Here is a 20771-nt window from a genome sequence, read left to right on the forward strand (position 1 = left end):
AGAGAACGCGATAAGATCCGGCCTAGCCGCAGCCGCGGAAGAAGAAGGACGACCTCCGAGCACATTCTCATCCAGGTCCTCGGCTAGCTCCTCGTCATCGCCAAGATCCGGCACCACTCTCACCATCCCAATCCCGGGGCTGGAGCTGGACGATCGCAGGCTCGCCATGGACGAGTCCTTGATCAGCAAGCACCCAAACCCGGTGGGATCCGACCCAAAGATCTTGTAAAACGAGCAGATGATGAAATCCGGGCGGAAAAGCGAGAGTCCCAACGATCCCATATCGCGAGGACCCATGGCGGAGACATCGAGCAGCACATCCCAGCGGTGCTTCTCCGCCATAGTCATCCATTGGTACGAGTACTTGGTCCCAGTGATTCGGCTCTGCGTGGGAAAGACAAAGAGCCCCCGCCGCCTACCGCCCGCGGTACCGCCCGCGGTACCGGTCTTCTTCTTGAGCAGCCGACTCCCCTTACCGCGCGTCTTGAGCTCCGCCGCCAGCTGCTCGCCGCACAGCCGCAGCGTCGGCCACCGGAACCGCGCGGCACACGTCCGGCCCCCTGAGCGTACCGCCGCAGTAGTCAACGCCTTGACCGACTCGCTCTCGTGGTCGTAGACCGTGACGAGCTTGGATCTGGCACGGAAGTCGTAGCAATCCGCGACGAGGGCGAATGCCGCGCGCTTGCTGGCGGTGAATACCGCGCTGTACGAGCCGTCGCCCACGTTGAGGTAGTCGAGGACCCTGGATCGGAGCTCCGACTGCAGCGTGTTGGGCTCGGTGGTGGCGAAGGCGGCCTGCGCCGCGAGGCTGCCCGAGGAGCCCGCGGAGACGAGCGAGAAGCTGGATCTCTGGCGCCCGGCGGTGAATCGCTGCGTGAAGGAGAAGAGGCCGAAGCCGCAGTAATCGAAGCACGCCCGGTTGGCGGCGCGGAGGTGGGGGTAGTCGGACTCGCGGGTCTCGTCCACGGCGCTGGTGGATTCGAAGCTCGGGTGCTCGGCCAGGAAGGACGCCAGCGCCGATTCCAAGCCCGGCAAATCCTCCGCGCGGGTGAACACCGACTTGGGTGTTCTTCGCGATGATGGTGGCGGCGGTCGTGCCGGTGGGACACTACTACTCTCTCCTTCCTCCTGTTCATCCTCCTCTTCTTCTTTGATCGTTCGCAAATCATCGCTGCCATGATTCTTGGATGATGAGGCTCCTGGAGAGATCTCTAGATTGGACCCATCATCCGAGTGGTGGAGCTGCCAGAGGAGAGAGGGCATGGTGAGCTCTCTTCTTCTTCCTTCTCTTCTTCCTGGGATCTGGATCGATGATAATCATGCGCAAGGAGCTAGACCCAAGACCAAGATCGATCGATCTGGATGTGGGCACTTACCAAAAGGCGTCCCGGAGCCATAGACCGAGCACCACGCTCGCAATGCCGTAGCCCACCAGTCGCTGTCCCAGCATCATTTCATCTACAGCCTCCATCTTCCTCCGGGAAGAAGAAATCCCAATGCGCAGTAGAAATCTCTCTTTTGCTCGCTTGTGTCGTGTGTGTCGCGTGATCCAGACAGTACCAAGAGGGAAGAAGAAGAAAAAAGGGTTGACTCTTTCCAGATGCTTGGCGACGTACGCGTCTACAGCGAATTGGGCGATGCGCTGTTCTAGTCAGTCATTTGGGAGGAGCTCTTCGATTCCCAGAAATCCCATCCATTTCTTGCGACTGCTGTGCATAGTTCCTTAGTGGATGATGATGCTGCTAGTGATGATCATATATCCCATAAAATCAAATCACCGCTCTGCTCAATCTCACTCTTTTTTGGCGGCTATGCGAGCGAGCAAGAAGAAAGAAGGAGCTATCCCTTGTTGGGCTTTTAGCTTGGATTCATCCTGGCTATGGTAGCTCTCCTCTAGCCTAGCATCAACCAAAGCCAAATTTTTTTGTCAAAACCTATCCTCTCCTCCAGGAGCAAGCAAGGAGCGATGCAAGCGTTGGCTGGCTGAAAGTGGCTCCTCTGTTTCTCATCACTTTCACAGCCTCGCGAGACAATGTCGTTGTTTAATTGCTAACTATCCAAACAGTTCCAGGACTGTACAGCGATCGGACGCACGCCCAACACCCACCCGGAAGAAATCGGGAAAAAAGAAAACCATTCTTTGCGTGAGTGGTGATGATCTAGGCCTAGATGATCCAACACCCAGAGTTTTTCGTTAAAAATTCGAGCTTGGAGCCATCGCTCTCGCGGCAATTCAATGCAAAGGTGAAAGGGCAGGACCCTTTTCTTCCTTGCGTGTTGTTACTGCCCATTCTGCGGTGAATTTAATGCTCCTCGCGCTGAGCATTCAACACCGTAACAGTCCCTGGAATTAGGGTTCTTGAGAGAAATTTAAATTTTACTACTAAGTAATGGATGCCATTGCCGGGGCATTTGGATCGCGTCTACGAGCACCTGGCCTCGATCGTGAGGGCATGCGGCAGTTCCAGGGATCTCATCGCGGGGAAGCGCATCCACGCCCACATCGCCGATGCCAATCTCGGGAACTACCGCTTCCTCGCCAATCTCCTGGTGGAGATGTATGGCAAGTGTGGCAGCCTCCACGACGCGCGGCGCGTCTTCGATTCCATTCACTCGCCCAACATCTTCTCGTGGAATTTGCTCGTGGTGGCGTATACCCAGAATGGCCATCTCCGCGAGGCTCGCCAGTGCTTTGAGAACATGCCCGGGAAGAACGTTGTGTGCTGGACTGGGCTGATCACAGCAAATGCCCAGTCGGGGTATGTTTTGTCTGCGAGGAGCGTCTTTGAAAAGATGCCGCAAAGAAATCGCGTCACCTGGACCGCCATGGTGTGGTGTCTAGTGAACGCTGGCGATGTGATCGAAGCAAAAATGTTGTTTGATTCGATGCCGGAGCGCGACCACTTTGCTTGGAACGCGATGATTCAAGCATTTGCCAAGATGGGCGATCTTGATCGAGTGAAAGACGTGTTTTGGAAGATCCCAGGTCTCAGCTCTGTGGTGTGGAACAACATGATATCGGCTTTCATCCAAAACAGGTGTTTGATCCAAGCAGAGCTGCTGTTTATAGAGATTCCCGAGCGAGACGTCGTGACATGGACGTCGATGATTCATGCATTTGCCACGAATGGAGATCTGGATCAGGCAAAGTTGGTGTTTAATCGAGCGCCCCAGCGGAGCTTGATCTCCTGGAATGCAATGCTGGCAGCTCTTGCGAGCCATGATCATCAGAGCAACGCTACAAGTTCCAGCAGCCTCGAGGAAGTAGAATCTATGTTTGCGAGGATGCCAGAGAGGAACTCTCTGTCATGGGCGACGCTGCTATCAGCAGTAACTCGCGATTGGAATGCCGCCAAAGCCACGAAAATCTTCGACAAGATGCCGCAGTGGAACTTGCCGGCATGGAACTGTCTCCTCCAGTGCCACGTCCAAAATGGTCAGCTCCGCCATGGAAGATCCATCTTCAATCGCATGCCCGAGCACGATTTATCGTCTTGGAACACCATTATCATGGCCAACGCGACGCAAACAAGTGGCGACTCCATCGCCCTCTTCCAGATGATGCAGCTCGAGGGGATTTCTCCGGACGAGATCACATTCACTGGAATTCTCTCGTCGTGCACTTATGCGGGACGGGTCGAGAAAGCGCAGCATTTCTTCCAATCCATGCCTGGAGACTTTGGCCTGGCACCGATTCTCCCACACCATGGCTCCTTGATCGATCTGCTTGGAGGGGCTGGTTTGCTGGAGCGAGCTCGAGAAGTGGCCGAAGCAGCAGCGATCTCGCTCGATGGACGCGCTTGGACGACTTTGCTGCGATCTTGCAGCACTCATGGCGATGCTCACTACGCCGAGATAGCGGCGGATCGAGCAGCGATGCTAGAGCCAGAGAGCTCGGCAACTTACTCGCTTCTCAGGAGCCTGGACATTTCCCAGTGACTTGAAAAGTTCGTTGTTGGATTGGAATTTTATTCTTGAATGGTGGCATGGTGGGAAGAAACTTTTACTCTCTTTGATCGTGATCGATTATGGCTTTTCCAACATATCTGTGTGGTTGATACTCTGTCAAAAATCTCGGTGGAGGGAAGTGAAAAAATGATAGCATACCTTCCAAGCATCATCAAGGTGGCTTGTGGATTGGTTCCAGGCGAGACATGGAAAACGCTACCATCAAGAACGCGTAAGTTTCGTATGCCAATTACCTTGAAGCTGGAATCCACCACCTTGTTTACCAGGCAGCCACCATGGAAGTGATACAAAGTCACGACCTTTCTCTTGCAATAATCCGCAAGAGTGTTGTTGATAGCCAACGCGCTTGAATTCCTCCTGCTGGGAAAACTCACCGTTCCTCCGGATGGGAGTGACTGATTGTCATATCGGAAAGGTTTGTAAGCGTTTGAGAGCAATGCTTTCTCGATTGCGTCCACTCCTCCAATGCAAACTTGCAAATCCCTTGGCTCTTGGAAATAGTTGAAACTTACAACCGGATCATCATCCACATTCGTTGTGGCCAAGTAGAGTTCTCCCGTGGAAGCTGGGCCATTGACCTTCTCAGAAACGAAGGTAGCATTTGGCCCTCGCACTCCGCCGCTGCCAGCTTCGATATAGCTTCCAAAGGACGTGATCCCGACGCTCAAGCTCGTGGAGACCTCGACGTAAGATGGCGATGGCACGACCAGGGAAATGGCTGGATTGTCTGCCATATGTTTTCCAACCTCTGGAAAATCCTTGATCACCTTGATGCCTTTGGATCGAAGATGGTTTCCAGGCCCGATTCCACTTAGCATTAGAAGCTGCGGACTTGCGATCGCACCAGCACAAAGAATGACTTCGCTAGATTCTTTTCCAGGATGAGAAAGGAAAGCCTTCCGGATCCGGCCAAGCTCGTCTTTAAACTCGACTCCATACGTTCTTGGCGACAAACCTGATCGTGCTCAAGGTTCTTGTCAACTATACAATGTGAACTTGATCACAAACCTTGAGAGAAGAGAACTCGTAGTACTGTTGCATGAAGGAGGACCTTGATATTGCTTGGATTTGCATAGACAAAGAGGTTTGAAGCTGGCCTCCGGGAGCCGGATTGATCAAAAATACTTCCAAAAGTTTTAGTTCCAACCAAGTGATCATACGTTGCATTGTTGTCCGGTGTGATCCCAGCTTGGAGCAGCGATGCCCGGAACGCTCTCTGGTAAGGCCCGAGTTGATTTGGAATGGAAGCCACAACACTCTCGACCCAGCGATAGGACTGGTCCACCAGGCAAGGATTCAAACCCAGAGCGGAGATGAAAGATTGCTCGGCGTGAGAATAGATCCCGGCATTTACGCTAGATCCTCCTCCAAGAACTCGAGCTCTCCTGTTTCTTACCCCTTCGCTGGAGAAGAAGACTTGGAGTGGCGATTGTGGCCCAACGTCGGCGAGAATCGCTCCAAAGTTCTCGATCCTAGAGATGTTTGGATTGCCGTATGGTGATGCTCCTCTCTCGAGCACGAGAACTTTGTATTTAGTCGAGAGCGTTGCCGCGAGGGGCGAGCCAGTGGTTCCGCCGCCCACGATTATGTAGTCATAGCCAAGCAAATCGGAGCTCGAGACAGTGGTGGCTTCTTGTATGAAACTAAAAGGGGGATTGGAAGCTACTGTTGCACATGGAAACGAAAGATTTTAAGAAACGCTGTACTAAAACGTTTTCTGGAATACCTGATGATGAAGAGCTCCAAAAGACAAGCGCCACAAAGGAAAGAACTATGATCATCTTCTGTTCACAGCTCAAAAGTCTCAGAAAATTTCTAGAACAGTGAGGTGAATGAATTGGAGAATTCAATCTCTTTCTGATCATATTCCTACGCTGGTCGAACATATGAATTTTTTTCTTTGACTTCCTCGTTTTCTTTGAAAAATTAGGATCATGAGCATAACTATGCATGACCACCTCACATTTTACACGTTCCCTTTTAAATTAATAGGCTATTTGAATGTTATTGAATTGATAAATCAGAATAATATTGCTGCATGTTTCGTTGCAGCTTTGCTTATCTATTTAAAAATTATTTATTGTAATATATTTTCTATAGTATATATTTTTATCAATTATTATCTGAAAATTTATATTTATTTTGGACATAACCAGAAACAACAAAAATAAGATATAAGTTTTACAAAATAAGTTTTCAGAATTAAGTTTAAAAGTAAATCGAGTATAAATATTCAATAATTAGTGCTTTATTAGAAATAAAGAACATTTGCTTCCCACCCATTGTTTATAAATCCATATATTAAATCAATTTAAAGTTTTTAGTAGTTTTTTTACAAATAAAATAAAGACTTGATTTTGCCTTTTTTGGTAGTTTGAAATTAAAACAATCCTCTTCTATCCTTGGAAATGCTTTTTGATCAAGATCCATAATTAAGGTTAATATTAAAAATAGAACTATTATTTATTTTATTCTATTCTTATTTTCAAAGTATATATAGAATTATTTATTTAACAATAATTGTTTTTGGGATTTCTTATTTTATCTATATAATTTTAATCATGTTACTATAGTATTGCTAAGAACTATTTATTTTGGAAACAATTTGTTACTATAGCTAAAATAAAATAGTTTAGCTGGTTATAGCATATAACTATGAATTTGAAAGTTTAAACTCTTTTTCAATGATTAATTTTTTTTATAAACTTGAAAGTTTAAACTCTTTTTTAGGAATTATCTATATTTTTTATGTTAATTTTATATGTCACTATAATAATCACTAAGCTCTATTTATCTATTTTAGCACTTCTGTAAAGTGTGTGGACCAAAATTAACTCACCTATGCCCAGTGGATATAATTGTCAGAAACATAAATCTTTTGGAGTAAAATAACTTTGAGAATTTATTATATCACTATTTATTTAATTAAAGTAAATTATTATTAATCATAAAGTCAAACGCTTAAACCCTTCCCACCTTTTGAACTTAACTATAATAATTCATAACATGATATAAATTTTTCTTTGTTTTGTTAATTATTGGTTTCCTTAAACAAATCTGTAAGGGGTGGTAATGAAGATATCGAAGGATATTCTACTATCTAACAATTGTTATTCATTTAGATTAATTTATAAACATATTTATAATTAATAAAATTTCCTAAACACTTCCTACTATAAAACAAACCAAGCATTGCTGCATTATTTTGAAATTGTCACTATTAAAAACTATACCAAGTAATTATGGTTTTTTGTCTCTATTAAATATTTCAAATTATCACTTTTAAAATACTAAAGAATTAAATTGTCGTTTCTTTTTATAATTATTTTGAAATTAATTGCAAGTTATGTATAGCTCTAAGGTTTAAATTCTTAAGAATGATCTAAAACCCTCTTTTATAGTAATTTGTGATAGTTAAATACGTTCAACTCGTGGATATGATGGTGTTCCTGGAAAAGAAGTGTAATGCTACAAGAATACGATCGAGCTCATGCCCCAAAATGCTTTTGTAATCGTTTATTGACGTCAAGAAGAAAATCTAGATTTTGACACCACGGCCATTAGGGTTTATGGTTTGTGGCAAGAAGGCGTGCGCGATCCCAGGTAGGATTTCTCTTTCTCTCGCTCTCTGCGATCGATCGCATTGTGGTTGGATCTTTCTCTCAGGTGCGCTAGATTTTGATCAGGTTCTGCTGTCTTCTCGCGATACTTGCATTTCGGGTCCTCGATCGGCGCCAAGAGCGCGCTGCGCAAGATCACCGCTGCCGAGGAGGGGGCGCAGTACAATCTGGAATGGCTCAACAAGGTACTCGAGGGATTGGACAGGAATGTGATTCGTGGGAGGGGCGAGAGGGATTACTTCCTCTACATTGTCCGCCTGTGTACCCGGCTCAAGGCGCTGGTGGCTGGGAGGAGAATCCACGAGCAGCTCGTCCAGATGGGGATTGCCGAGCAGCTCCCGCTCGCCAAATTCATCGTCCAGATGTATCTCAGCTGTGGGAGCCTCGATGAGGCGCGCAATCTCTTCGATTTGCTGCCTTCCAAGGATGTTGGTATGTGGACCGCGGTGATAGCGGCCTATGCCAAGTATGGGAGATGGCAGGAAGCGATCAAACTCTTCGAGACAATGGAAAGTAGGACGGGTCCGGCAAAGGCGACTTACTTCGCGGTGATGAAATCCTTCGCCAGTGCCGAGTCTCTGGCGGGTGCCAGGCTTGTTCACAGCAGGATAGTCGAGCTTGGGGCTGAGAACGATGATCTTGTCCGTGCGGCGCTGATAGAAATGTATGGGAGGTGTGGCAGCTTGGAAGAGGCTTGGAGCATCTTCAGTAGCAGTGTGGCTGGTGATGGAGGTCCTCACAGCGTTTTGGTGTGGAACGCTATCATCTCAGCTTCCTTCCAGAATGGTCAGCTCAAGGGGTCGCTGGAACTCTTTTGGAAGATGCGAAGGCAGGGAGTGAGGCCGGATAGCTTGACTTTGGCTACTGCTTTAGATACCTGTGCTGCGAGTGGGAATTTGCACGAAGGCAGGGTGGTGGCCGAGCTCGTCACCGTTTATGGCCTCCAGAGCAACGATCTCGTCAACTCTTCGCTGGTACATATGTATGGCAAGTGTGGAAGCTTGGATGATGCTCGGAGAGTGTTCGACGGGATGGCTCACAGGGGTCCGGTGGTTTGGAGCAAGATGATAGCCGCGTACAGCGAGCACGGCCATTGCAGCGAAGCCTTTGTCTTGCTGAAAGAGATGGAGTCCGCAAAGATGGTGGCTGATGCTAGTAGCTGCGTGGCATTTCTGCAAGCTTGCGGGAGTCTCCTGGCTCTGGAAGCGGGGCAAGAGGTTCATGGCTGGATAACAATGAAAGGCCTTGAGCAAGATGTTTTCGTGGGCAACGCACTCGTGGACATGTATGGAAAGTGTGGCAGTGTTGAGGAAGCCTGGGCGGTGTTTGACAATATGAAGGAGAAGAACTGGTTCTCGTGGAACTTCATGGTGGAAGCGTACTGCTCTTCAGGCTACAGCACCGAGGCTATACAGGTGTTCTTACAGATGCTACAGGAAGGTGTGAAGCCAAACGCCAAGACATTTACGAGTGTCTTGGTTGCATGCGGGCATGCTGGTTTCATACGAGAAGGGATTCTCCATCTTGTCTACATGAGCAGTGACTACGACGTGGTTCCGATAGCCGAGCACTATGCCTGCGCAGTCGGCCTCCTCGGACGATCTGGCTGGGTGAAAGAAGCCGAGGAGTATGTCAAGAAGCTGCCAGATGCCGAGGCTCCCGTCTGGGACGCTCTAGTTACGGCGTGCAGGATACACGGAGATTTGGATCGAGGAAGATCTGCTGCTGAAAGCTTACTGGAGTGTAGTCCACACGCGGCTAGATCTTATGCTGTTGTCGCTGGCCTTTACAATGCTCTCGCAAGATCGGATGATGCTGCCAGAGTCCGAGAAACAATGACCAGCAAAGGCTTGACAGAAGAACGCGTGACAAGCTCAATTTTGGTCGGGAATACCACTTGTCACGAGTTCATCACTGCTGACACAAGACACAAGAGGATACAGGGGATACATGCCGAGCTAGAGGACCTGGGGCAGAGAATAGCAAAGGATGGCTATGCTCCCGATGCGAGCAAGCTGCTTATGCACGAGAGAGCTGAAGAACAGAGACAGGAATCGCTGTTTTATCATAGCGAGAGACTTGCTGTTGGCTTGGGAGCCATCAAAATTCGGGGAGATTGTCCTCTCAGGATTATCAGGAACTTCAGGATGTGCGCTGACTGTCACACGGCCATCAAGTTTATGTCCAAGGCGATGGGCAGAACAATCATCTTGAGAGATGGAAGCAGCCAGCTTCATCGTTTCGTGGATGGTCACTGTGCGTGCCGAGATTATTGGTGATTCTACTCAGGTATGGACTTTTACTTCTAAGCTTTAGTCGGGCTGGACTGACTTTGCAGGTCCGTTTGAGATTTTCCTTTTGACAACTCGTGTCCATTTTTTTGAGGCAAGACTTTTTTTATAAGTTCTGGTGACTTTGATGTGTTCGTGTTGTTCTTGGGTTTAGGGTTTAAAGGAGCACACGCACAATGCGAAATGCTGCAAGTGCTGCAGAGGAAGACGACCAGCACGGCGAAGCTGTTTGTAAAGACAAGCGACTTGAAACATTTACCTGGTAAGTTAGCGAGACCCATTTAGAATGTAGTGGTCTTTTCTCACTCGTTCACTCCAGGTTCTCAAGTGAGTTCCAGAACGTTTCACAACGAATCGGGAACCACAACTTACGACAATGTATACTTTACGTTCGTCAGGGAGAAGATGCAAAGGCTAGTGATTCACCCGATCAAGCACTACGGTTGGGATCACAAGGGCCAGACTGTAGATATTCTCCCGGCAAAGAAGAACCAGCGACTGAAAGAAGTGGTGGATAAACTGCCTACCCGAGTGGAAGGACCTTACTACGCGCACTATCTCAGGTATGCTGGCCATTTGAAAAATCTCACCGAAGCAAAGCGTCTCCACCAACACATCCGCAAAAGTGGCCGTGCTCGAGAAGAATCACTTGGTCACCTCATTGTGAAGATGTACCTCGACTGTGGAAGCTTAGAGGAGGCAAAAGAAGTTTTCTACAGGATGCCAAGGCTGGAGCCAGTGATCTGGAGGGAAATGATCGAGGGCTGTGCTCAGTATGGTGATATACCGGGGGTGATGAAAGTTCACAGGACTGTCCAGCAGGAGGGAATTGTCAGGGAGAAGCGGGTTTTGCTGGCACTCATCTACGTCTGTGCGAAGCTAGCGGATTTAGAGCTTGCCAAACAGGTTCACTGGGATGTGGTGTCCTGGGGACTAGGCTCCGACCTGTTGGTATCAAATGCTCTCATCAGCGTGTATGGAAGGTGTGGGAGGCTACACATCGCTCAGCTGATATTCGACACTATCGAGTCACCCAGCGTTGCCTCGTTGAATGCTCTGATGGGAGCTTATGTTCGTCACGGCTTCTATGATGACGTCTTCGACAAGTTTTACCAGTTCAACGTGGAAGGATACTCGGGGAACCAAGGGACGTTCTCGGCTCTTCTCAGTGCCTGTGCTGGTCCGGCCTATCTCAAGGAAGGAAGACTTATCCGCGACTGCTGCCAACAACTGGGAATCGAGACTAACACAGTGACCGGGGCCTCGATCATCAGGATGTATTCGAGCTGTGGACGACTCCAGGATGCACAGGCGGCTTTCGACGAGATTATCAACAGAGACGTGGCCGGGTGGACGAACCTGATCGAGGCATACGTTTGCCGGGGCCTCTCGCGGCAGGCTTTCACGACTCACGACGTAATGCAAATCAGTCGAGTTCGTTCCAACAGGATGACGTACATCGCGCTCTTGAACGCTTGTCACTCTCCCCAGTGGCTCGAGAAAGGCAGGCTGGTACACTCTCAAATTCTTCGGGACGGCTGGGAAGCTGATATCAAGACTGCCGCTGCTCTCGTCAAGATGTACTGCGTTTGTGGGAGCTTGCGAGACGCAAGGAGGGTGTTTCGGAAGTTAAACCGGGGGAACGCTTTGGTGTGGAATGCGGTGATTCACGGGCACGTCCACGCGCTGTGCAGCAGAGAGGCTCTGATCTTTGTGTGGACGATGCACCTGGAAGGTGTTCGAGGCGATGGTGGGAGCTACTCGGGTTTCTTCAGAGCCTGCAAGGAGCTGGGAGCGCTAGAAGCTGGGAAAAGAATTCACGCGGCGATCCAAGGCAGCGAGCTGGAGCTGGAAGTTCTCGTGGGGATCTCCCTCTTGGAACTTTACAGCAGCTATGGCAGTGTGGAGGACATGGTGACAACATTTAGCAGGATGAACCGAGCAAGGGCGGCATCTTGGAACTCCGTCATCTCTGCGTTCGCTGGGACTACTGGCGAATCGTCTCGGGCGATCGAGTTCTTTCAACGGATGCAGCTAGAAGGAGGCCCTCCAGATTCTGCAACTTTCACCGCGGCTCTCGGCGGGGTGACGACAGTGGCGCAGGGAAAGTTTATTCACCGGTGGATCCTCGAGAGCGGATATAACAGCAGCCTGGAAGTCGGGAACTCACTCCTGCGAATGTTTGCCAAGCTCAAGCTCTTGAAACTCGCTAGCAAGACCTTCGAGGCAATGCCAAGTGTGGACGATTGCTCGTGGACGCTGATCATGGAGACGTTCTCCCAGAGTGGCTACAACCTGGAGGCTCTCGATCTCTTCCGCGACATGCTCCAGGAGGGTGGAAATCCTGGTAGAAGCTGCCTCGCCATCGCCATGACAGCAGTGGCGGAGCTCGAGTCAGTTCCGGACTGCGAGAGAATCCAGGGACTCGCTGGAGAGCTCGGACTTTGCTCGGACTCCACCGTTGGAGCAGCTCTTACCGCCATGGTCGCCCGGTGCATCGGCCTGGAAGAAGCTCAGGATATCTTCGATGGCATCCATCGCAAGGACGTTGGCTGCTGGAATTCACTCCTGAGAGCTTACTCCCACCTTGGACACCACGAGGAAGCGGTGGAAATCTTTCGAGAGATGGAGCTGGAAATGGACAAAGTCACGGTTTCCATCGTCGCGGCGGCAGTGAGCGCTCTTGGCGAGCTCGAGCTGGGAAGAGAGCTCCATCTTCGCGCTCTCCAATCCAAGCTTGGAGCCGAGAAGACGGTCGTAGCTTCTCTTCGAGGCATGTATATCAAGCTAGGAAGTATGGAGAGCGCCAATTCTCTATAGCATATCCTCTTTTTGAATATAGATGCTGGAATTTAGTCAAAATTTTAGGGCTTTATGCTATGGTGTCGAGGGCTTTGTGCGCCTTGCCAGTGCTGGGATGCGTCGGTGGATCGTCCGTGCGAGCTGCGATGGGCGCCAGGGGGATTGCTGCTGGCGCCCTCATCTGGAGCTCCCGAAAGAGGTGTTTTTGTTCGATTCACGCGAATGCAGGTAGCAATGCGAGCGCCACCGCCGTGGAGGATGCCGAAATCCGTCCCGCAAAGAAGCCGGTGGACGAGGCCGTGACGCCGAGGAGCCAGGATTTCAGTCGATGGTACCTGGATGTGATTGACGCTGCCGAGCTCGCGGATTATGGGCCTGTGCGAGGAACTATGGTGATTCGACCTTACGGCTATGCGATTTGGGAGTTTGTCCAGGTTTTCTTCATTCTCTACTCCTTTTTCCTTGAGGTTCTTCTCTTTCTTCTAATCCATTTTATGTTCTTGGCAGTCATGGCTCGACGCAAAATTCAAGGAGACTGGACATTCCAACATGTACTTCCCACAGGTACTACGCGCTTTGAGTTAAACGAGTCTTCACAGCTACGTTCTGGCAGCTCATTCCATACTCGTTCATCGAGAAAGAAACAAGCCATGTCGAAGGATTTAGCCCCGAGCTTGCACTGGTGACTATAGGCGGAGGGAAAGAGCTAGAAGAGAAGCTTGTGGTGAGTTCTTTGAAACTTATCCTCCTTGATCAGGTGAGATGTACAGATGCTTTCCAGGTGAGACCAACGAGCGAAACCATGGTGAATCACATGTTTGCTCAGTGGATTCGAAGTCATCGGGATCTTCCACTGCTGGTCAATCAGGTAACTGCTTCTTACAGCTCGAGTGTTAACTTAGATGTGATAGTTTTCTGACAGATGGTTGATATCAGTGGGCAAACGTGACGAGATGGGAAAGAAGAACGAAGCCTTTTATCAGAACACTAGAGTTTTTGTGGCAAGAAGGCCACACGGCCCATGCAACAGCGCAAGAAGCTGAAGAGGAGGTATGGTGTCGGTTTTATGTGTGTATGTGTTTTGTAGCTGAAAACATTTTCCTGTGCTAGGCTCTTCGAATGATAGAGGTCTATCGGACTTTTGCTGTCGAACAAGCTGCGATGCCAGTGATCGTAGGCCGTAAGTCGAGACTTGAAAGATTTGCGGGCGCTACCTGTACGTATACTATTGAAGCCATGATGGGAGATCGAAGGGCGTTGCAAGCTGGTACAAGTCACAACCTTGGCCAAAATTTTGCCCGAGCTTTTGAGACTCAGGTATCACACAAATTGTGTACCTATATGTTTCTGTCTCTGATGTTTTCATCCTGGCAGTTTACGGATGTAAATGGTGATTTGCAACATATCTGGCAGACGTCCTGGGGAATGAGCACCCGCATGGTAGGAGGCATTATCATGACACACGGCGACGATAAAGGATTGATGCTTCCTCCAAAGCTTGCTCCCATCCAGGTAAAATCAGTGCACTCAATGCTCTAGTTGATAAGGGGTTGAGTGTTTCCAGGTTGTGATCGTGCCAATTTGGAAGAAGGGTGACGAACAAGAATCTGTTTTACAAGCGGCTCATAAGGTCGAGAGTCTTGTGAGGGCCGCCGGCATTCGGGTCAAACTGGACACATTTGATCAAAGAACTCCGGGATGGAAGTTCAACCACTGGGAACTGAAGGTAGTGTGGATTGTCCATTTATTTTCTACTCATTTGTGGAGTGCAGGGAGTACCGATTCGAATTGAAATCGGGCCCAAAGACGTTGCAAACAACTCAGTTGTAGTTGCTAGAAGAGATGTTCCCGGCAAGGCAGGGAAAGAATTTGGCATATTTATGGAGAGAAGCGTTTTGATTGATCACTTGCGAGCCAAGCTGGACGACATTCAGTCAAGTTTGTTGGCCAGAGCGACTGAATTCCGAGACAGGTTCTTTTGTCTTTCATTCTTGCTTGAAGCATAACTTATCGTGCTGTGCAGTAACATAGTGGATGTCAATTCTTACGAGGAGCTCAAGGCTGTGATTGCCGAGGGAAAATGGGCGAGGGGCCCATGGTGTGGGAGGTAAACTTTCTCGTGAAATTCCTTTCGCGCGATCTTTGATGAATGGTTTCAAACAGTGATGACAACGAGACCACTGTGAAAGAAGAAACTGGAGCCACCATTCGATGCTTCCCATTCGACCAGCCAGAGGCAAAGACGTGCATTTTCACAAACAAAACTACCCATGAGGTGGCCATTTTTGCGAAGTCCTATTAACGAGAGAGTATCATCCCTGTAAGATACTATGGCGAAAATGGTGTTGCGTGAAAAAAAGTCCATACATATGGTAGTCTATGATATTGGACATCCTCTATGTGAGATTTGGGATTTCTTGAAATTATATGACCAGCCTAGAATTTCTAAAATTCATTGACTTTAGGTCTCTATAATTAAGAGCCCCTCTTCTAATTCCAATTGAAAAATCTTCTTTGCATTTTCAAATTTCAACAAGGGCTGAGGAGTTTGAGAGAGCAATTTCAATTGTAAATAGCTATGTAATAATTGTAAAAGTAATGCATAAAATTCTATGGCTTAAAATTTCATGTTATATACTGTAATTTATTGAGATTGAAAAACAGTTTGTACCACTAATATAATCTTTTACAATCTTTTCTTTTTTAGCAAATTGAAGGATTTTTTCCAAGATCTGCTAAATATAGAGATTTTTTCTATATCTACAAAACCAAAATTTAGTTTAATAAAGGATCAAGAATAGCACATATGAATTAAGAGTTAAACTTTAAACCCATTACACTATGAAACAAGAGTTTGGTGTGCACTCAATATCTTTTATAAGCACTAACTCTTACATGCAAAATAATGTTAGATTGAGTCTAACACAATCTTAGTATACTGGTGGCTTAAGGTACCCTACTGACTAAAGCAATATAAATTTGAGCTTAGACTCAATAAAACAAAAAGTGATTTAATCTAGTGGAAGCTAAACTAATGTTTTAAATGGTTAACCATGCTTCCAACCACTATTCTTATTAACCCTCCACAATAACTCTCCCTCTAGCTCCTTGCCCCCTTCTTTAAGGAATGCATGTTTTGGGCTTTCACCCCACTTTTAAAAGTATATCTAGACATTTATTATAAATAGCATATAGATTTGGAATAAGAATAACACATGGGGTATGATAGTGAAAGTGTTTAGTGGACATAGTAAATTATCATGTAGCGATATTAAGAAAGTAAACTCAATACATAAGGGTTTTTGCCAAGCTAGTACAAGACAAAACAAAAGAAAACTAATAAGCTAGGCTAAGTATGTTTAGCTAAATAGACACTTAAGAATTCCTTCTCTATGTTTATTTAGCCAAGTACAAAGCTAAGTCCAATTTACTAATATGACAAAAAGGGCTGATAAAGAGAGCCAATATGCTGTTATAGCAATGAAAAAGGTGTGTTTATAAGGATTGACTAATAAATATCTTTCGACACCTGAAGTCACATTTATAATACTTTACCCCCCTTATGGAAAATCAATGTCCTTGTTAATACTTACCCAAGTCTAACTAACTACTAAGGAAACAACTCCAAAAGTTAATAGAAAGCACACTTTATAACAAATATACCAATGTAAATGAGTTGGGAAATTACTTCTACTTTATGTCCAAAGATGCTAAGACTTAAACATTCTATTACTGTCACCAATAAGGAAATGAATAACAAAGTTAACCACTTTTGCTACTCTAAAGACCACTCAGTTTATAAAGGAATTATACACCCTTGCCTGTAAGGATATAGAGAGAGAGCCAAAGGCATAACTCCCTTGAGAAAAATTTAACTCTGTTAAGAAGTTTTAAACAACTTTTATAAACTAGTAGAATAAGTTGTTTATGAAAATGGGTCAACAAAAAAGAGGTAAGGACTTGTGATCAATTTATAATAGTTATCCCCATGGTTATGGATTGAACTTATGCACCAAGGTGCCAAAGTCAGCCTACCAAAATTGACCCAATATAAATGAAGAAATTTTGGATGGTAAAAAACATATTACTTTATTAATGTGCAAGAAGGATTATAAAAGTTACCTTTTATTATGATTATCATACTTTGTGATAAGCTTATGGGTATGGGTAAAATTACTAAGAGGCTCCCAAATTGATTCTCAAGTTGGATAACCTTTCCATTTGATTAGATATTCCTTGGAACAACATTATGGGCTTTGTAGGACAAAAAATTGCCTCAACCTTATACTCAAGGGCACCATTTACAACCTCCAAAAGGGGAGAATAATCCATAGAATAGTCTATAAAAGCATGATATAATGCTAACAAATTGACATAAAATATATCATATATGTAGGATAAATGCATCTAGAAGATCTAACTTATAAAATATATCACCACCTTTAACACTTGATAGGGCCTAACATATCTCAACATTAACTTCCAAGACAAAGACCCTTTAACATTCAAGTTTTGTGAGGATAATAAAACTTGGTTTCCCACTTGATAGGTTATATCCCTATGATAGTGATCCTTATCACGTTGATAATTCTTAAAGTGTTTTATTTGAACTTTTTGGTTTATTATAACATGATATTGTGAGTGCATGGAATATGGAAAAGGAATATAGAAATGTGCATATCAATTAGCCCAAAAACCCTAGCTTATATACAAGAGCAAGTGGTCTGGATTGAAATTAATCCGATAGCTACCAAAATCCCATTACACTAATATTAGTATACGGCATCATAGCCATACACTTGGCCCTCTCGTTACTTCGTTTAACAGATGATAGTTGATGCAGAAACTAATACTCTCATCAGGCTTCATCACAAGATGAGGTTCGTATATCTATTTCAAGCTTTGTCCATCACCTCAATTACCCTAGACCAACTTTGGCATAGCTACTAATATAAATCTTAATGGTTGGGACCAACACTTTGGACATCTGTTTTGGTACAACAATTTACTAAGGAACCCCACAAGCATTCCTTTGCAACATCTCCTATGAAGAGCAACCAATAGTGCTTTGAAATATGTTGTTATAATAGATTTATGTTGTGTCCAAATGCTCAACCTAGTCATGTTAATCCTCCATGAAATAGTACTGTAGATAATCTTCAACTTGAGTATTCATGTGTTTGGTCTACCCATCAGTTTAAGGATGATAAGTTGTACTAACCTTCAATGTAGCGCACGTGGTTTTTACCCTTTATCCTATGATGATTTACTATAGGATAACACCACGAAGTGGAACCTAAACCCTCCATGTGCCATATGTCATATACCATGTGCCACATGCCACGTGTCCAGAAGACAGTGGTGCGAAACCCAAGTTTCAAGGCCTTAGGCCACTAAACGAAGAAATAGTGCTAAACTCCCGAGCATGGAGCCAATGAGCAATAGCACTAGAGCACAGAACGACTCCCGAGCATTTAGCCCAAGGAGTGAAGGAATAGGAGCACGGAGCAACTTGGAACAATCCTAGAGCAACTAGCATCCCAATGTTAGGACCAGCACATAAAATGGAGCCAAACAGAGTCTAGTGCTATTTCAGCATACTAGTTGCCTAACGCGAGGACATGAGTACTCCACTAGCTAGCATGGTGTGGAACTTGGGTTTAAACCCAAGCCAAACGCAGAACAAGGACAGGCATGCAAGTGGGAGTTAGATTATGCCTCAGATTGGTCGGCCATGCCCAACCTACCTCCTTTCCCTACTATACATTTGAAACCGGTATGCCGAAATAGCACTACACTCTGTTTGGCTCCGTTTTGCGTGCTGGTCTTGGCAATAGGATGCTGGTTGCTCTAGGACTGTTCCAAGTCATTCCAGGCTCCTATCCCTTCGCTCCTTGGGCTATATGCTCAAGAGTTGATCTGTGGTTCAGTTTCGTCATTCCTTGGCTCCATGCTTGGGAGTTTGGTACCGTTCAGTGGCCCAAGGCCTTGAACCTTGGGTTCCACACCACTGTCCTTTGGACACATGGCATGTGTCATGTGGCATAAAGAGGGTTTAGGTTCTGCTACGTGGTGTTATCCTATGGTAAATCACCATAGGATAAGGGGTCAAAACCACGTGCGCTACATTTGGTATAAGAGGATACATCTCAGCGAGTATTATCCAATAAGATTGGGCAACTAGTCTCGTTGCATATGCAGAGATGAAAACAATGATGCAAGTGGGTACATGTTTGGGTGCAAAAACTTTGTAATTGTTCCTTGGGTATAGATTTTGGTTACCTTTTGTACCGCATTATGTGAGCTTGCTCTTGGGCTTATAAGAGGGATTGAGATGTTTCGTTTGCATGAGTTTGCACTTGGGCTCGTGAGTGAGGCACATTAGCAACTTAAGGTTACATTTTGAGTTGGCAGGATTAATGTTAGCCTGTCAGTGGTTCCATGAGTTGTTCTAGTAGTTCCATGAATTGTTCCATGTACTATGGGTGAAAGTAAACTTTGGGTTTACTATAAGTGGCAAATAGGCTAATCCGTAACTATTTAGCATGGCACTAGTGGATCCTTCCTAAGCATGATTATAAGTGAATCAATCAAGACTATAGGGATGAGTCTATTGATTCAAGTAACCATTGCCGTGCTCTCTCATAAACTTTTTTTGGATTGGACTAAAGGTAATGCGAAAGCAAGCTTGAGGTTTAGTCAAAAAGATAAAACCGAAAAAAGAATTGTCAGGGACGAAGGATCAAACACATAAATCATTTTCTCTCCTTGGAGATATGATTTGCAACGAAGTGTGACTCATTACTTGTGTTCACATTATGCAATCGAGAGCCCCTACCTTGATGCATGTTGAAAATGATAGTCTTACAAGTGGTGAGTTATGGGATGGATAGCGGTGAAGCACTATACCATTTTGTTTAGACTTGTTATTGAAGACTTGGGTTGCAATGCTCAATTCTTTTTCGGGGAACTTTGCTATTGCTCTTTGAGTAGCTTAGTGTTGGATTAGTTTTGAGTTTGGTCGGAAAGAGAGTGGCATGAGCTTGTCCGTGTTGTGAACAAAAGTTAGTGGTGTTGGGTGTTGTAAATCTTTATCAGTGGAATGTGGCATTTATGTTGTATTTTGTTGAATTGAGTTAGCACTTGATACTCACATAAACCTTTGAGGTAATGACATTGGCATTGCTCTTGGTGTTGCTTAATTAATGATTAAGTCATTGTGATACTTATATCATATCCATGTGATAATAAGCAATGTGTTTACCAAGTTATTTGGTTAAACGATGATCAATCCCAAAGTGGTTGATGATGAAGCTAGTTTACTTGCACAAAATAGCAGTGTAGTAGCTTTGACTAGATTCTCGATGATGGTCCATTATGCTAAGCTTAAGTTTGTACCTTGTTTCCTAGGGTTTGCCCATAAGGTGTTAGAAAAGGTTATAGCATTCATTTGCTATAGCTTGTAGGTTGATCTGTTAACATTTGGAGTAAATTATTGGATGGAAAAAGTGTGTAATTGAGGCATTAACATCACTAGCACTTATGCTAGTGGAGATAACATTGTTATGTCGAGTGATAAGGAATTTCCTTGGAGTTTGATTTTCTATATCATTTTTTTTGTTAGTGTTTTTGCTTCACATTGGATCTTGAAGGTGGTTGAAGAACAGTGTTAGTGCAATATGGATATCCAAAAATGGTGGTCTTTGTGATCAAGCCTTGGATGTTCATTTTGCATTTTGTAAATATCGGTGTTGAATGTCAGATATATGGGCAAAGATGTTCAAGGCTAAAACATACTATGGGTCATGAGAATTTGTGTTGAGGTGAATCTATGTGAAGTTGTAGGTAGGAGGAAGTTAGTTGAGTCTTGAAAGTTTGTGTTTCTAAACTGAAAGTCATTTTTTTTCTAGGATGGAAAATTTTTCTACAAATTTTCTTAGACTTTTCCAATGGCTAATTTGTTAATCATTTTGTCCGAAAACCATTCCATTTTTGTAAACCAATACAAACTAGTGAAAGGGTTGGAGTTGACTTTAGCTAGCTTAGGCCTTAGTAAGTAGTTTGTATGATGTGGCCCGAAAAAGATGCT

At 45.5% G+C, this 20771-nt stretch overlaps 6 protein-coding genes across 9 annotated transcripts; 4 read left to right on the top strand and 2 right to left on the bottom strand.

Moving 5' to 3' along the window:
- Nucleotides 1-6: 6 nt before the first annotated feature.
- LOC9635094 (molybdenum cofactor sulfurase) lies at nucleotides 7-2128 on the bottom strand (the record flags this gene model as incomplete). Its single annotated transcript, XM_024664887.1, has 1 exon — nucleotides 7-2128. A coding segment is annotated over exon 1 (1257 nt), but the record flags the coding sequence as incomplete, so codon positions are not given.
- Nucleotides 2129-2700: 572 nt separating this feature from the next.
- LOC112342694 (pentatricopeptide repeat-containing protein At1g09410, mitochondrial-like) lies at nucleotides 2701-3939 on the top strand. The gene has a single exon (XM_024664888.1). It carries the CDS (start codon nucleotides 2701-2703, stop codon nucleotides 3937-3939), a length of 1239 nt encoding a protein of 412 aa, XP_024520656.1.
- LOC9635095 (protein HOTHEAD) lies at nucleotides 3866-5952 on the bottom strand. Of its 3 annotated transcripts, XM_024664871.1 has the most exons (4): nucleotides 5696-5952; nucleotides 4978-5634; nucleotides 4108-4924; nucleotides 3937-4046 (listed from the first exon to the last, which is right to left on the bottom strand). In XM_024664871.1, exons 1-4 carry the CDS (start codon nucleotides 5919-5921, stop codon nucleotides 4004-4006), a joined length of 1743 nt encoding a protein of 580 aa, XP_024520639.1. In that variant the 5' UTR covers nucleotides 5922-5952; the 3' UTR covers nucleotides 3937-4003. The 3 variants fall into 3 exon arrangements, with proteins under 3 accessions (XP_024520638.1, XP_024520637.1, XP_024520639.1); XM_024664870.1 differs by having other exon boundaries at nucleotides 3866-4924; nucleotides 4978-5631; XM_024664869.1 differs by having other exon boundaries at nucleotides 3866-4924.
- Nucleotides 5953-7501: 1549 nt separating this feature from the next.
- LOC9635096 (pentatricopeptide repeat-containing protein At3g24000, mitochondrial) lies at nucleotides 7502-9992 on the top strand. 2 transcript variants are annotated; one of them, XM_024664861.1, is made up of 3 exons: nucleotides 7502-7572; nucleotides 7656-9878; nucleotides 9928-9992. In XM_024664861.1, the coding sequence occupies exons 1-2, from the start codon at nucleotides 7539-7541 to the stop codon at nucleotides 9866-9868; spliced, it is 2247 nt and encodes a 748-aa protein (XP_024520629.1). In that variant the 5' UTR covers nucleotides 7502-7538; the 3' UTR covers nucleotides 9869-9878; nucleotides 9928-9992. The 2 variants fall into 2 exon arrangements, with proteins under 2 accessions (XP_024520629.1, XP_024520628.1); XM_024664860.1 differs by having other exon boundaries at nucleotides 7656-9991.
- A 46-nt stretch (nucleotides 9993-10038) lies between these two features.
- LOC112342689 (pentatricopeptide repeat-containing protein At4g18520, chloroplastic-like) lies at nucleotides 10039-12742 on the top strand. The gene is made up of 2 exons (XM_024664859.1): nucleotides 10039-10142; nucleotides 10200-12742. Exons 1-2 carry the CDS (start codon nucleotides 10064-10066, stop codon nucleotides 12698-12700), a joined length of 2580 nt encoding a protein of 859 aa, XP_024520627.1. The 5' UTR covers nucleotides 10039-10063; the 3' UTR covers nucleotides 12701-12742.
- LOC9635067 (proline--tRNA ligase, chloroplastic/mitochondrial) lies at nucleotides 12739-14984 on the top strand. The gene is made up of 11 exons (XM_002991086.2): nucleotides 12739-13116; nucleotides 13190-13246; nucleotides 13296-13406; nucleotides 13464-13550; nucleotides 13619-13732; nucleotides 13793-13999; nucleotides 14057-14194; nucleotides 14247-14408; nucleotides 14455-14654; nucleotides 14706-14789; nucleotides 14846-14984. The coding sequence occupies exons 1-11, from the start codon at nucleotides 12760-12762 to the stop codon at nucleotides 14982-14984; spliced, it is 1656 nt and encodes a 551-aa protein (XP_002991132.2). The 5' UTR covers nucleotides 12739-12759.
- Nucleotides 14985-20771: the final 5787 nt, after the last annotated feature.

Source organism: Selaginella moellendorffii, unplaced genomic scaffold (assembly GCF_000143415.4).
Source record: "Selaginella moellendorffii unplaced genomic scaffold, v1.0 SELMOscaffold_115, whole genome shotgun sequence".
In the NCBI taxonomy this organism is placed as follows: Eukaryota; Viridiplantae; Streptophyta; class Lycopodiopsida; order Selaginellales; family Selaginellaceae; genus Selaginella; species Selaginella moellendorffii.

Excerpts from the sequence above, each read along its gene's own strand:
- LOC9635067 (XM_002991086.2), top strand. The coding sequence starts at position 12,760 with ATGGTGTCGAGGGCTTTGTGCGCCTTGCCAGTGCTGGGATGCGTCGGT. Across the intron at positions 13,551-13,618 it reads TTCCACTGCTGGTCAATCAG|TGGGCAAACGTGACGAGATG; the intron begins GTAACTGCTTCT and ends GGTTGATATCAG. Across the intron at positions 14,195-14,246 it reads CAAAGCTTGCTCCCATCCAG|GTTGTGATCGTGCCAATTTG; the intron begins GTAAAATCAGTG and ends GAGTGTTTCCAG.
- LOC9635095 (XM_024664869.1), bottom strand. The coding sequence starts at position 5,921 with ATGCATAGTTATGCTCATGATCCTAATTTTTCAAAGAAAACGAGGAAG. Across the intron at positions 5,635-5,695 it reads TTGGAGCTCTTCATCATCAG|TAGCTTCCAATCCCCCTTTT; the intron begins GTATTCCAGAAA and ends CATGTGCAACAG. Across the intron at positions 4,925-4,977 it reads ACGAGTTCTCTTCTCTCAAG|GTTTGTCGCCAAGAACGTAT; the intron begins GTTTGTGATCAA and ends GAGCACGATCAG.
- LOC9635096 (XM_024664861.1), top strand. The coding sequence starts at position 7,539 with ATGGTTTGTGGCAAGAAGGCGTGCGCGATCCCAG. Across the intron at positions 7,573-7,655 it reads GAAGGCGTGCGCGATCCCAG|GTTCTGCTGTCTTCTCGCGA; the intron begins GTAGGATTTCTC and ends GATTTTGATCAG.
- LOC112342689 (XM_024664859.1), top strand. The coding sequence starts at position 10,064 with ATGCTGCAAGTGCTGCAGAGGAAGACGACCAGCACGGCGAAGCTGTTT. Across the intron at positions 10,143-10,199 it reads CGACTTGAAACATTTACCTG|GTTCTCAAGTGAGTTCCAGA; the intron begins GTAAGTTAGCGA and ends CGTTCACTCCAG.
- LOC112342694 (XM_024664888.1), top strand. The coding sequence starts at position 2,701 with ATGCCCGGGAAGAACGTTGTGTGCTGGACTGGGCTGATCACAGCAAAT.